The sequence below is a fragment of the Polypterus senegalus genome, chromosome 13, assembly GCF_016835505.1.
Source record: "Polypterus senegalus isolate Bchr_013 chromosome 13, ASM1683550v1, whole genome shotgun sequence".
In the NCBI taxonomy this organism is placed as follows: domain Eukaryota; kingdom Metazoa; phylum Chordata; class Cladistia; order Polypteriformes; family Polypteridae; genus Polypterus; species Polypterus senegalus.
The window spans coordinates 35,248,185-35,264,476 of record NC_053166.1 but is presented as its reverse complement, the minus strand read 5'-3'; the positions used below and the strand labels follow the sequence as shown (position 1 = coordinate 35,264,476).

The window sequence follows — 16,292 nt, the reverse complement described above, 5'->3', positions numbered from 1 at the left end:
CCACAACTACATGCTTTTGTCAGTAGCTCTGCTTCGAAAATTGTATTATTGTGAGAGTTCAGATGATATTAAAAGATGATATGTGAAGCCTTTCTTTATTTTTAGCTTTTAGTTCTTCATCTTAGAATTACCACCATACTACTAAGGAAGGATATATATATATATATATATATATATATATATATATATATATATATATATATATATATATATATATATATATATATATATATATATATATATATATATATAGACTTTTGGTTTAATGAAAGCTGTAATCTCTAATGAACATATTCCCAAGGAGTCTGCACCCCATTCTAGATGCACTAATCACTAATGAACATTACTGGAACATCAGATCCTATGACACTTTATCTATCTAGTATTTTTATACTAAGGTGCCCCTATATGCATAACATTCACACTATACAGTTTAAATATACAATTACACAATCATAGTCTGCTACTCAGGACAATAATCCTTGCCCACTGTTACATCTTTATGCTCATTACAATGCGGCTTGTGGCACATTTTGCAGCAATCAGCTGTTTTGCAGTCCATTGATATTGAACAAATATGGCACTTTCTGCATTTTTAGTCCAATTTTGATTCTGTAAGAAGCTGCTTCAGGTGATGAGGCTTGTTCTGTTTCACTTTGTTCAGCCTCTCACAGCTGCCTGCCCACTTCACTTTCAACCTTCTTTTCCTCATCTGATCTCAGCCCTTTTACAATTCCCTGCAAAGAACATCTCTCTGCACTGCCTCAGTATGTTGTGTATTGTTTGACCCTTAGCTGCATGCCTCTCAGCCTGAATCGGACTTGTCACCTGCCGTCAATGAGAGGAAATCTTTCAAGGGCTTCTTATGCTGATAAGTACCAGCGGCACTTCATTTCACACCTCTTATCTCTCTAAACTCATAAATACCTAAATAATGACAAACACAATAGAAATGCAGCTGTAATAACACATTCTGTGAATTGTTTTGTCCACTTTTGTTTCTGTAAGAAGCAGTTTCAGTTGACATGACTTTTGTTGTTGCACTCGTGCATGGCTGAGATTTCTTTCTAACTTTACCTTCATTCTTCTACCTCTCATCTGTTCTCTGCTCCTCAATTTCCTGACAAAACATTTATAATCTGATGGCATCAGAACTATCACTCTGATAAGCCTGTTGTATTTCTTTGCGTATCTCTTACCTCTCTAAACTTGTAAATTCCTGCATAGAAAGCAACAAGATAGAAATAAAGCTGTAATGAACATATGTACTGTAGATAAAAAGAAATCCTGAAAATAGCACATTTTGTTCAAGCGGGCTTTACAATTAGAGCACTTAAAAAGTGCGTGTTAAAAAATTGACACTTTACCGTATCTAGGGTCTCTAGTGACCCTATATATTTTAGAAATCTAAATGATTATATTAAAATTTTGAACTATTTTGGCATATTTTTGGTAGTAAATTGCTGCAGATGAAATGAATAAAGGCACACTAGAGGAACTGGGTCCTCACTGTATCATACGATCCTGTGAGAGATGCAAACATGATGTCACAGGTCACAAGCAATCCAAAGTATGCATACAACGATGAAATCATGTCTTCTGTGTCTGCATCATCTGCTTAAATAGATGTTGTCTGTGAATAGAAACTGCATTTGCATTTACACCTGTATAATATGTGGTCACTGTCTGTTTCTAATCACCACTGAAAATAGTCTCAGCCATTTAAACACAATATTATTGAGCATTCACAGTTAGTTTTTAAGTTTATAGTTTATGCTTAGCTAGTTTATAATATGGTAAAGTATCACTTATTTCTGATGAGATAACCAAAAGTGCTTGTTATTATTAGGTATAATGGGAGTCCTAGTGTGAAAATATGAATCTTGTATTACTACGCTAGGGCGCCCTATTACACCTAGTGACAGTGATGTTCAAGGAGTAGACTTTATATCCTCGAATTGAGATGTGCAGATTATTTGCGGGGACAGCTTTCCATTTACTTTATACAGACATTCAACCCTAGCTCATTTCTCACTTCATCTTGTTCTTCTAAAATAATAAAACAACATGCTGTGCAACAACCAATCAGATCAATTACACATCGGTGAACCGACATACTATTTAAAAATACAGAAAAAAAAATGATTTGTCCTATAGGATCAAGACATGCCTGTCTTAGGAATTCCCACTAAGCACCAACTTGAGCTGAAAGAGAACTAAGATGATTTTCATTACCCCCTCTTCTCCCTCTTGACATCAAATCTAACATATAATCATTTTTTTCTTCTATGTAGAATTAAAGAACATGGCAGACATCAGTAATAAGGTTCTATGCTATTGTGTCACTGTTCTGATTACAGAATTAAAGCACATGCTGAACATCACTGTTGAGGGTCTGCAGTATCATGCCACTACATTCATTACAGCTTCATTTGAAGGTGATCCAAAGTGCCCACTTTTATTAAAGAGTTACACTTCACATCTACCCTGCTCTTTTAGCATCACTTTTAAAAGAGAACTCATAGTGGAACTATGACTTTTTAGAATATATCACAAATACTGTATATCACTTTCTGACAAAATAAACAAAGAGGGTCCAGCTCTTCATAATTAAGCATGTTGACCAGATGCTGTAGAGCCATACTTACTAATATTTCCATAATTCATCATCAAGTCAGGTTGACTTCTATCCAGTCCATTTCTACAAGGGCACATTAGGTAAACAGATTGCACTTTCTTATGTGACTGTAACTCATATTCACCACTTATTATTTGGTAATGGTTTCAAAAGCTGTGCAAGAGCCGCTCACCAGTTCATGATCCCAAACAGTTTATGGGTTATTGCACTTTGCATTATGCTGCAGCACCTTGAACTCTGACAGGATGTCCAAATCCTCACGCTGTACCTGCCTGTAAGCTTGAAATATGTGGAGCAGATCTCATAAGCATTAGGGAAAAAAGTGGATAATTTCTGTCAGCGTTCAGAAGAATAAGAAAGAGCTTAAAAACTAAAAACATAGCCCACATTTGTGCAGCAACCACTTAAAAGAAAAACTCTAATCAAATCAACTAATCTAGTTTTTTTCCCATTTTAGAGCAAAAGATCAACAATAATTTACATATTATGCATATTTTCTTTTAAGGAAATAACACATTTCGGGGTGGAGGGGGGGATCAGAAGTTCCACAGTTTGTTCATAGAGAAGGCTTCAATCTTCACACTTCTGGGTACATGCGACATTTGGCTGTTCCCTTCAACCAAAGCAGAATGTCATATAGGGTCGAATTTGAAATCATTCCTGTCTGTGCCACTAGAAGACAACGTGATTCACACGATTTGTTCTTTCAAGTCAAATTTTGATTTCTTGAGTAGGACAATAGAATATTTTACATTTTAAGGAGGTTGTGGATTGACGTAAAGGAAAAATAAAATTTCTTTCAAATTTACATTCATATTTTTTTAGACTGTAATATAACTCCAGTAGCTCAGACTGGACTGTAAACATTTTTTTTTCTTCTGAGTGTCAGAGTGATAAAAAATAAACAAAAAAAAGCATATAAACCAAGTGATAGCAGAGCAGAAAACAAATAATCGAGAATGAGGTGGCAATGGAAACCTGCCACTCTGTTATTCTCAAACTGCTTCTGTAGACATTCCACGTTCTGAATTAAAAGAAAATATTAATTTGCCTTCTTTTTTTTTAATCCAAATGTCCAGCACATTTGTCTGTTACTGGAAGGAAAATGAAAGGAACGTGCTGACTTGTAGATCTAAACATTATTAACTAAGCCAGGTTTCATATCTCCTGAATCAGCTGAATGTTGCTCTGCTATGAGGCTTCCTTTTGCGTTCTGTCCTGGGATTTTGCGCTCAGCTCTTCCAAATCGGTGTCTTTGTTTAGTGGCTGCTTCATTTCTTCAGTGTGGTTTCCATTCTGCAGCACTGTGTACCTATAAAGAAGAACAAATATCTGTATCACTTGTACATTCAACTGGTTTTTGAACAGTTATGATTTTGTCTAATTTATACATTAAATTTAACATTTTTAAGAAAAATTAAATCAGATTTGAAGTATGATCCACTATTGATTTAAGGAAAAGTCCTGATAACTTTTATTTGGCATTAAAAGATATCGATGTCGGCATTTTTCATGTTGACGTCCTTTCTAAACAATGATACATATTAATTTGCCACATGAAATTGCATTCTAAAGTGAAATATATTTTATAAATGTAAAGAAATAAAATAACTATCCCACTCTTGCGATTTGTAATGGAGCTTATGGATACCAGGGTCCCACTGTGAAAAAAGCTTTAAAGTTTACCAAATATGTCCATAAGCCAAAAATGTTACTGAATATTGATTTATGTTTTGACATTACACACATATTGCTAAACAGTACACCCATGTTGTATTAAGAAAGAAAAAAAAGCAAACCATTGTTATTAAATTCAGCTGTTTTAAAATGTGACCAGATGTACACTTGACTTTGCCACTCATCTTTCTGCAGCACCCTCCAGTGCCAACAGAGTGGAGTCACCTCGGAAACCCAACACCAAGCCAATTGAATATTGATGTGAATTACAGTCTCTGTTCCATAGACAACTAGGCAATCAGAACTACAGAATGTCACGATTGCACATATTCTTTTACTGTACAGAAGCTGCTGCTGCTAGAAAGATAATGAATGAGTATGTTCAGTAAGAGAGAATATCACGAATACGTATGCCAGACAATTAAGTGACAAGAGCTAAACAGACGTTACAGGCATCCATCTGTCTTCCTAGTTGTGGGCAACTAGTGCCAATCTCAGCAAGCACCGAATGCAAGGCAGGAACAGTCCCTGGTCATAATGCCCACCCACTAAACCGTGCCTGCTGCAAGCTCACAAGCGAGTAAGAAACATATCCTTATCTTGAAAAAATAGTACCCAAAATCTATAATTGAATTTATTTATTTTTTAGTTTACTTTTGCTGTTGCCTCAGAAATGCACAAGGCACAGTTTCTTAATTCAAAACCTTTGCTATTTCAAAGTTGAGGTATTTGGTAAGTTTTAAGGCTTTATTCACTATATTATACATCTTTTTAATCTTTTTTTTAAATGTATAAAATATGTTTCAATGTCATGTGTCAAAAATGATGTATATTATGATGGTGAAGAAATATCTTTGACTTGAAAAATACAAAACTTACCCTTTAAAGGAGTTCATTATGGAATACCATTTGTGCCAAAGTGAAATAAAATGTCAGTTATAAAACTAATTACATTGAAAACTACAGCAAAATATACAGTCGAGTCAATAAATTATTAAAACAGCACACAATTAAATAAAAGTCATCCAATTATTATGAAATACAATGTCATTATTTTATCTGATTTCAATATTGTGGTTTCCTTACAGGGCGGCACGGTGGCGCAGTGGTAGCGCTGCTGCCTCGCAGTTAGGAGACCCGGGTTCGCTTCCCGGGTCCTCCCTGCGTGGAGTTTGCATGTTCTCCCTGTGTCTGTGTGGGTTTCCTCCGGGCGCTCCGGTTTCCTCCCACAATCCAAAGACATGCAGGTTAGGTGGATTGGCGATTCTAAATTGGCCCTAGTGTGTGCTTGGTGTGTGGGTGTGTTTGTGTGTGTCCTGCGGTGGGTTGGCACCCTGCCCAGGATTGGTTCCTGCCTTGTGCCCTGTGTTGGCTGGGATTGGCTCCAGCAGACCCCCGTGACCCTATTCGGATTCAGCGGGTTAGAAAATGGATGGATGGTTTCCTTACATTATTGCAGATTTTATTTTAAAAATCTTCTTCTATTTAAAGACTGTTTTATTTAACAATGGGTCTTTTCTGAACCATGCATTTCCGAATGACTCTTTAAATGCCAATGCTATATATTTCTAAACCCCTCATTTCATGGTGGTCTCATCGTGTGTCAATCAAGACAAAGACTAACAATCTGAACCTGGTCCTATTGGTTAATCGTTTGCTGCTGATTACCATTCCTCGATTGTAGATGGTAGGTGACCAAAGAGTTTTTCATGCTACACCGACACTTGCCTTCCGACTGGCACAGACATGGGGACAGGTAACAGTTTTGAGAGATATGCAGATGAAATAGAAAGAGATCACTTAACACAGGATACTATTTGGAGGTAAAATGACAATATATTGGAAATGTTCAGACGTGCAAGTGCTCTTCACAATATTAGTGTTGAGCTGACATGCTTCAAAATGACTTTCTGTGTGAACATGGTTTTCAATTGATCTTAAGCTACTGAGAACATCTTCATCAACATTAATATCCTGAAGAACACTTACTGTATGTGTCTGAACATTCCCAATATAGCAAAAATGTATCTTAAAATTACATCATTTGTGGCTGACAGACTGATCTTCATATAGGAATGCTTAAGTGACAGTGACCCATTGGACAGGACATTCAAGAAAACATGTGGAGACTTTCAGACAGAGAATGGAGGATTTGTAGGTTGTTTTTGATTGATCACGAAGAGTGAGATAGAGAGAGAGTGCAAAGGAGAGAAGAGGTGATTCCAGTATTATTATGTGAAGGAGCAGGTACAGCGCAAGACTGGCTGCGTCTCATCCTTGGTGCAAGATTGTTGCATGTTTATTGTTTTATGAGGCACTTCCTTCAGATTTCAGCAGTGTAAATAGGTCATTAGATGATTACAACATATTATTGTTTAATAAATGTGCCCACTGTTCAGTATAGTTTGTTAGTATGTTAAAAATTCTGAATTAGCATAAGCCACCCTATATCGGGATGTTCATAAAAAATGTTAACAATTAATTTCATGAGCAAGACGTACATGATAAACAAGAATAGTTGTGTCACGCATTTGAAATATTAAAATATATGCTTCAATTTAAATGTGTAAGGTCTAAATATTCTTGATTGTAATAGAAATTTGTCATTTTTCATGCTCTGATAGAGATGCATAGAAGACTAGATCCCTAGTAAAGGATCAAAAGTCAAAAATAACAGCATATTCATAATCATTAACATAGAAATAGTCTGAAATGATGCCTCACATGCTTATGTTTGAAATGTGCCATTCTTAACTTTCTGGGAATTGCTCTTAGAGTGCTAGTACCACTGGTAAAGAATCAAATATCAAAATTGTATCATATTTGTGATCAGCAATCTCAAAATAGCATTAAACGACACTCCACATGCCTATATTACCATGAAAAAGAGTAACTTTGACCGCCGATATCTCATTAGAGGGTGCATCCCTGGGGATGGTTTTTCTGATCATTTTTGCTGAAGACACCTATTGGTTTACTTTTTATCTTAAAAGTGTAATTTTCTGCACAAAATATGGCCTAGAAATTAAGATTTTTCTGATCCAGAGGGTCAAAATATTGAACCCTAAAAAAATGAACGTCTTATATTTCTAGAAATTTAATGGTTAAAGTAATCAGCAGGAATTGATTAACCAATAAAAAGAGATTCAAAATGTTGGTCCTGATTAACAAATAATGAAACCATCTTGAAAATTACCATCGTGAAATAAACAGTGCTGCCATTTAGAGATAAAGCTGTTTCGGAATAATACCTTCAATAACAAAATGTAAAGTAATAATATTCCATCCATCCATTAATCCAACCCACTATATCTTAACTACAGGGTCACGGGGGTCTGCTGGAGCCAATCCAAGCAAACACAGGGCGCAAGGCAGGAAACAAACCCCGGGTCTGTGCAAGAGAGGTTAGAGCCGACTAGCACCCTCTTCTACGCGGTGGTGTGCTGGGGAGGCAGCATAAAGAAGAGGGACACCTCACGCCTTGACAAACTGGTGAGGAAGGCAGGCTCTATTGTAGGCCCGGAGCTGGACAGGTTGACATCTGTGGCAGAGTGATGGATGCTGAGCAGGGTCCATTCAATCATGGAGAATCCACTGCATCCACTGAACAGGATCATCTCCAGGCAGAGGAGCAGCTTCAGCGGCAGACTGCTGTCACTGTCCTGCTCCACTGACAGACTGAGGAGATCGTTCCTCCCCCACACTATGCCACTGTTCAGTTCCACCATGGGTAAGCGTTAACATTATACAAAATTATTGTCTGTTACACCTTCCTCGCACTCTCCACCTTGCATTTTTTAACTTGTACTTCATTTTTAGCTTTCTTTAATTAATAGTGTTTTTATTGGTTTTATCAGTAGGCTGCTGCTGGAGTATGTAAATTTCCCCTTGGGGATTGATATAGTATCTATCTATCTATCTATCTATAGTATTTTGCAAAAGACTTAAGCCACCCAAGGAATATTTGTTTTCAAGCTAGTTCTCTTGGCGGTCATATAGAATGTTTGATCGTGACACCACTACTGTATATACAGTAACATTAGAGCAAGCACAAGTAAACATTGATACAATAGAAAGTAACAAGAATGTCTGGTCTATTTTAAACAAGTCAGTATATTGCATGAATGAAAAACTAAACAGCTCACTTTGGTCTATGTTCATCTATTTTTTTTAGGGTCTCCCATTGTAAGTTCTTCAAAGCATCTTGCAGGATTTTCCTTTAACACTTTAACTTTGGTTGCTTTTTTGTTGATCCTACACAAATTCAGTGATGTTGCGGTCAGGACTCTGAGTTAACCAATCTAGTACTGTTAGTGCTTAACCTGCACACTTCCATTCCAAATAGGTCTTAATTGTGTTTGCAGTGTGGTGTGACCATTCTGCACACTCAGAAGACAATACAGAACTAAATAAAGCAATGGGGAATACATAAAACAATGTGAAGTGAGTTCAAATGACTGGAGCATGACACTAATACCCCCATTGTGATTCCTACAGGTAATGAGAAGTCAAGCAAAATGAAAAGATTAGCCAACAAAAGGTGTCATTTTGCCTGACTTCTTATTACATCCATAATGGATAACACGGTACAACACCCAGATTTCTACAGGGAAATTCAGGAGTGATTGCATGGACACACACAAATTTGTTAAATATACATTTACAGTATGACATACTATTTATTTTAACACATACTGTCTTATAATTAGATACATCAGTTATAATCTTGAAATGACTGTGAGCTAATGTGTTTATTTTTCTATAATTAACTTTAACATGAGTGATTATTCTGTACAGGAATTTATTTAAAAAGAGCTTTCAATTACTATAGCAGCGTCTCTCTATTAAGAGCCACTTTCAGCAGGACCAAAGATTTCTGACACGATAAATTACTCGTAATTTCTTCCATATAAATTTAAAAAATAGGTAAATTAAAAAAACGTAATAAACTAATTAAACTTGTCAAAACATATTTCCAAAAATGCCATATCCTTTATTTTAAACTTATATCCACCTAAAATGATCAAAAAACTGTTGCTCCATGTCCCACTTGGCAGCAATTATCTGATCCAACCCCCTTTACAGAATTAAAGCTAGAAGCAGGACAGACTAATAAAGAACCTACAGTACTTATTGTACACATACCCATGGCTAATCAACTGAGTAGTTTTTGGATTAGACTTATTTTGTAATGGTTTTATATATTTTGCATCTATCCATCCATCCATCTTTCCATTATCCAACCCGCTATATCCTAACACAGGGTCACGGGGGTCTGCTGGACCCAATCTCAGTCAACACAGGGCGCAAGGCAGGAAAAAAACCGTGGCAGGGTGCCAGCCCACCGCAGGGCACACACACACAACCACACCAAGCAGACACTTGGAACAATTGAGGATCGTCGATGCACCTAACCTGCATGTCCTTGGAATGTGGGAGGAAACCCACACAGACACAGGGAGAACATGCAAACTCCCACGTAGGGAGGACTTGGGAAGCAAACCCAGGTCTCTTAACTGCGAGGCAGCAGCGCTACCCACTGCGCCACCATGCCGCCCTATTTTGCATCTATTTCTTCTTTAAGCCATCATAAAGATTCTCCGCATAGATGGATCGATCATGAGACATACAAGATTTGTTGTAAATATTATCCCATCTCTGTCAAATGGATACCTATTTACAACTTCACTGTTTTTCAGCATTTCCTAAACCATTCGCCTTTTCATGGATGTGCATGCCAACCTCTGTCATCTTCCAGCAGCTCTTAGCAAGCTGGGATAGCTCATGAGCTCTCCTAAATCCTGGTGAAGCTTGGAGAAGTTAACTAAACTTAAAATTTGATAAAATTCTTTTACTCCTACTCCAGGACCAGATTTGCATCATTCTGAGATTTTTTTAACCACTTAGGATATTTTTCCTACTCTTAGACACTTGATGGATACAGGCACAAGTCAGGATGTCAGCCTGTTGCTGGATATACTGACACCCACACTCACATATTGTATGCGGGACATAAATGAATCTAACGATATGTGTTTGGAAACAGGGAGAAAAAGAAAGTACCATGGAGAATCCCTCAAAAACAATAAAAAAAATAAAAACCTGCAGCCACTATGTGTGACGGCTATGCATCCTAAAGCTGAACCTCCAATAATTTAGGCCATAGCATTCTAGAAGAGAAACAGATTCTCTTTCCCTAATCAGGTGACTGCAATGTTCATTATGCACCCCCTCCGCATTACACTGAATATGAAAAGCTTACGCATGGAGCATCATTACAATGTTCAGAAAGGTCAAGGTGGTGGCAATAAAAGACTTAAAATATGTCAGCTCAGGCTTTTGTTATATTTAACATACCCCCACCAGAATGCTCAAAGACAACACTGGAACAAGAAGAATATGCAAGGCTCAGCTTTTCTGTCTACACAACCTCTTTTTAGCAATTTCTGCTTTTGAGGCCATAACTTTAAGTAACTGAACCACAGCCAGCTGTGGTGACGTGAGGAGCTTCTCATTTAATATTATGAGTGATGACGAGCCAAAATGAGCTTGTTGAACTCTACCCCTTCTCTTATACAGACTCTAACCTTCGCATGGATGCATTCTTAAGCTGTAATGGAATAAAAATATTACAGTGGTGTGAAAAACTATTTGCCCCCTTCCTGATTTCTTATTCTTTTGCATGTTTGTCACACAAAATGTTTCTGATCATCAAACACATTTAACCATTAGTCAAATATAACACAAGTAAACACAAAATGCAGTTTTTAAATGATGGTTTTATTATTTAGGGAGAAAAAAATCCAAACCTACATGGCCCTGTGTGAAAAGTAATTGCCCCTGAACCTAATAACTGGTTGGGCCACCCTTAGCAGCAATAACTGCAATCAAGCGTTTGCGATAACTTGCAATGAGTCTTTTACAGCGCTCTGGAGGAATTTTGGCCCACTCATCTTTGCAGAATTGTTGTAATTCAGCTTTATTTGAGGGTTTTCTAGCATGAACCGCCTTTTTAAGGTCATGCCATAGCATCTCAATTGGATTCAGGTCAGGACTTTGACTAGGCCACTCCAAAGTCTTCATTTTGTTTTTCTTCAGCCATTCAGAGGTGGATTTGCTGGTGTGTTTTGGGTCATTGTCCTGTTGCAGCACCCAAGATCTCTTCAGCTTGAGTTGACGAACAGATGGCCGGACATTCTCCTTCAGGATTTTTTGGTAGACAGTAGAATTCATGGTTCCATCTATCACAGCAAGCCTTCCAGGTCCTGAAGCAGCAAAACAACCCCAGACCATCACACTACCACCACCATATTTTACTGTTGGTATGATGTTCTTTTCTGAAATGCTGTGTTCCTTTTACGCCAGATGTAACGGGACATTTGCCTTCCAAAAAGTTCAACTTTTGTCTCATCAGTCCACAAGGTATTTTCCCAAAAGTCTTGGCAATCATTGAGATGTTTCTTAGCAAAATTGAGACGAGCCCTAATGTTCTTTTTGCTTAACAGTGGTTTGCGTCTTGGAAATCTGCCATGCAGGCCGTTTTTGCCCAGTCTCTTTCTTATGGTGGAGTCGTGAACACTGACCTTAATTGAGGCAAATGAGGCCTGCAGTTCTTTAGACATTGTCCTGGGGTCTTTTGTGACCTCTCGGATGAGTCGTCTCTGCGCTTTTGGGGTAATTTTGGTTGGCGGCCACTCCTGGGAAGGTTCACCACTGTTCCATGTTTTTGCCATTTGTGGATAATGGCTCTCACTGTGGTTCGCTGGAGTCCCAAAGCTTTAGAAATGGCTTTACAACCTTTACCAGACTGATCGATCTCAATTACTTCTGTTCTCATTTGCTCCTGAATTTCTTTGGATCTTGGCATGATGTCTAGCTTTTGAGGTGCTTTTGGTCTACTTCTCTGTGTCAGGCAGCTCCTATTTAAGCGATTTCTTGATTGAAACAGGTGTGGCAGTAATCAGGCCTGGGGTGGCTACGGAAATTGAACTCAGGTGTGATACACCACAGTTAGGTTATTTTTAACAAGGGGCAATTACTTTTTCACACAGGGCCATGTAGGTTTGGATTTTTTTTCTCCCTAAATAATACAAACCATCATTTAAAAACTGCATTTTGTGTTTACTTGTGTTATATTTGACTAATGGTTAAATGTGTTTGATGATCAGAAACATTTTGTGTGACAAACATGCAAAAGAATAAGAAATCAGGAAGGAGGCAAATAGTTTTTCACACCACTGTATATGGCCTTACAGCCTTGAAGCAAAAATAAAACCGAGAACTGGAGTGAGCTAATTCATTTCTTATCCACAAACTATTAGTCTGCTCCAAAGCCTTTGTGCAATGAGGATGTCAAGAATTAAAAACACTGAACTGGAATAGATTTATTGTGATGAGTGATTATGCATGTGGGCGTGCTTGGGAGCAGACGGAAACATAAAAAAAAAATGAACATTTTCAGCCATCACATTGTGGTAACTGTGAAAAGCCTGGGATGGGGAGAGTGGCTGTGTGTGTTAAAATGTAGAAAACCATAGGCATGTTTTCTCCAGGAATGCTATCAACTGGAGTTAGTGCCTTGCTCCCCTCCATTTTCACCTGTCATAACTCAGTTATAATACTAATGGACTTTTTACTGTCATTTGTTTGGAATAGTTTTTGAAAGTACTCTGTTTTATAGTACATTTAATGTAATTTGAAATGTCATTTGGCATAATAATTTACTCTTCGTACATTATAGCTGTAAACATGTGTGAGCACTCATGGAAGACTGCTATAAAAAATAAACTAATCTGGTTAGTGGTGTTGGCTCACAGTCCCAGAGTCCTCGGTTTTGAGGTTTGTCACCATGGCGTCTGCAGGTTCTTCCTCTGTTCCTCCCACAACTCACACACGTGCATGTTAGGATGACTTGTCATTCTATGTTGGCCTGATGGTGAATGTAGCCATGGAAGTGAGTATTGTTTGTTATGAACTGCATCTCACCTTCTCCTGATCCTGCCAGGATTGGCCTCAACCGCTTGCCACTACTCTTGAGATAAATGGGTTTAGAAAATGAATAAACAAATTCTACCTATTTCTTAATTCAGTTACTCAGTTCAGGGTTGTGGAGTGATTGAATAAATTGCAAACAGCCTGCTTTGAAGTCAGTTAATCCGACCCTTCATTGTTTTAGGAGTAAACAAGCATGAAAATGTATGAATGACATTCAGGTGCGTTTGGAGACTTGGTTACCAGGATTGAAAGTTGGAGCATTTAAAAAATTTCCAGCCACTTCATCAAGGAACTTGTTGTTGCAATTTTATTTCTTCCATAAAGTGTTGGTGGCCACACTTCACCATCCCTTACCCTTAACACAGCGGCTCCACAGGACTGTGTTCTGAGTCCTCTGCTGTACTCCCTCAACACATATGACCGCATGGCTACACACATCTGTCACACGATTGTCAAGTTTGCCGATGACACAACTGTGATAAGCCTGCTCTTTAACAATGACAAGGCTTATCTGGATGATGAGCAGTGTCTGTCACACTGGTGTCAGGACAACAGTCTTCTCCTGAATGTCAATAAGACAAAGGAGCTGATTGTGGACTTTGTGAAAGAAAACAGCAGTGGCACTACCACCCCCTCAGAATTAATAGCATTAAAGAGGAGAGTGTGGACAGTTTTAGATACCTCAGTGTCCACATCATAGAGGACCTGACCTGGTCCAAGAATATTGACACCATGACACCATGGTGAAGAATGCACAATGTCTTTACCATCTCTGACGCCTCATGGATCTCATATGTACTAAAGAATGTCTGCATATCCACCATTGAAAGTATCCCAACAGGATATATTACAGCCTGGTTTGGAAACAGCATACAGCAGGACCATAATGCTCTGCTGTGAGTGGAGTGGTCAACTTTACGCATCATTGGGTGTGCACTTATTAGTTTCCAGAATATCTATACCAAACAAAGTTGGATCAGGGCAAAGAAAGTTATCAGGGATACCCAACCATCCCAACCATAGCCTCTTCTTTGTACAGTGCTCAGGGAAAGACTACCACTTCCTGAAAACCAGTTCAGAGAGGGCGATACGAGGGGAAGCTTCTTTCCACAGCATAAATGAGGACAGGGCCTAGTGCTACATGCCGCCTTATTGCTAATTCTACTATATTAAGTTATTAATCTTAATATAATGGTGATATTGTACATACTGATATTTATAGAATTGACTATTTACTATTTAGTGACTTTTTATATACTTCTAATGCACTGTCCTTGAATTCAGCAACTGAGAATTTCATTACATATCGTTCTCATATGTACAGGTGTATGTGACAAATAAAACCTAATTTTGTTTGATTTGATTTGATATTGTAACTAAGAATAGTGCTGGACTGGGGGCAGAGCGAGTAGCCAGACTGTTAGCATATGACAGGACCTACCAATATTTGTAGTGTAAGGGTTGGTTCTTACCTTGTACAGTGATGAATAAATAAACAGTATCATTATTACTGGATTGAATAAATAAAAATAGCACAATTAGAAAATTTAGTTAATAAATACACATCCAACATTGTACTTTAACACTCAGTCATCCAACCTGCCTACATCTGACCCCATCTCATCCTGTGCCCAGCAGTGAGGTGAACTTTCTTTAGTAGCTAAAAGCCCCTGTTCTCTCACCCACAGACCAGAGGATGAGTCCGACAACAATTGTTGATGTCACTTGTGGCTTGGCAATGGACGTTCTATTTCTTCTGCACCACAGGCTATTTAAGGAACAACATCTGCGGAAATCGGTTCAGTTCTAGACTAGAGACAAAAGAGAAAGGAGCATAACTGCTGAGGGCCAAATTAAGACTGTAGCCAGGAAGGGAGGCACTGAAGGATGGCCTATTATCCACAATAAAATTCCATTTTAACTCTTCTTCTCAGTCCCAGTTGGTCTCCAACACTTTAACATCTCCTTGTTGACATTTCTCTTTGCACATTCTTGTAAAGTTGTGACATCCATTTAACTTGTGACATGCCAAAAACAAAAGAGATCATTGAACCTAAATCCCTTAAAAGGCTGAATGTCAAACCTCTAAAATAAACCAATCAACCACAAAGTCATAGAGCCAGTCTTATGGTATCACCCAATCCCTTGAGATTGGTTCACTCAGTTGAATGTCAGCACATATAATGTCAGGATGTCATAATGTTTTGCTTTGCCTAACAATTTTCTGGCTGTGTGGCACAAATATGGTAGCCCAAGAATTATACCACATGTTCACCTAGGAAGTGGCTGGATTCATCTTCATTCAAACTTGACCTAAATCTGACAATTTAACAATAAGTACTTGAAACTGCCTACTGTACTCTTTCTTCATTTTAGAAAAATGCAGATTTATACTTTTCAGATATCTCTTTATTTCAACAACTCCTACTAAACTTGGCATTCTACACCATTTCACAGATTCATCCTTCTCATCTCTTTGAAACCTTTATGCTGTATGCTGCAGAGATGGTCATCCTTCCAACAGGTTCTCCTGTCTCAGTGGAAGATTTCTGACGCTCTATTAGCATGCAAATTGGGTTCTTAGTCACCTCCCTGATCAAGACCCTTCTTTCCCAGTTACTCAGTTTGGCCAACTCTAGGAAGAGTCCTGGTCATTCCAAACATCTTCCATTTCACAATTTTTGAGGTCACTGTGCTCCTGGAAACACTCAAAGCTTTAGAAATGGTTTTGCACACTTGCCATGATCTGCCAAATCTCAATTTTAATTGTGGAGCTCTACAGAATGTTCCTTGGATTCATGGCTTGCTTTATGTCCTGAAAGGTGTGATGTTTTATACAAAGGTGTTTGTCTTTCTAAATGATTTCCAATCAATTCAGTTGACCATAGGTGGACTCCAATCAAGTTCTAAGCACATCTGAAGGAGAACTAAAGCAAACAGGATACACCTGACCACAATCTGGAGTACCATAGAAAAGGGTCAC

General features: G+C 38.1%; 1 protein-coding gene across 3 annotated transcripts in view; it reads right to left on the bottom strand.

The window, feature by feature from the left end:
- Positions 1-263: 263 nt before the first annotated feature.
- htr4 (5-hydroxytryptamine receptor 4) overlaps positions 264-16,292 on the bottom strand; it is a 485,679-nt gene continuing 469,650 nt past the window's right edge. Inside the window, exon 8 of one of the 3 annotated variants that reach the window (XM_039775641.1) lies at positions 264-3,950. In XM_039775641.1, coding sequence (XP_039631575.1) covers positions 3,830-3,950 — 121 coding nt within the window. In that variant the 3' untranslated portion in view covers positions 264-3,829. The remainder of the gene's footprint in view (positions 3,951-16,292) is intronic. The other 2 variants (XM_039775643.1, XM_039775642.1) reach the window with 2 other exon arrangements.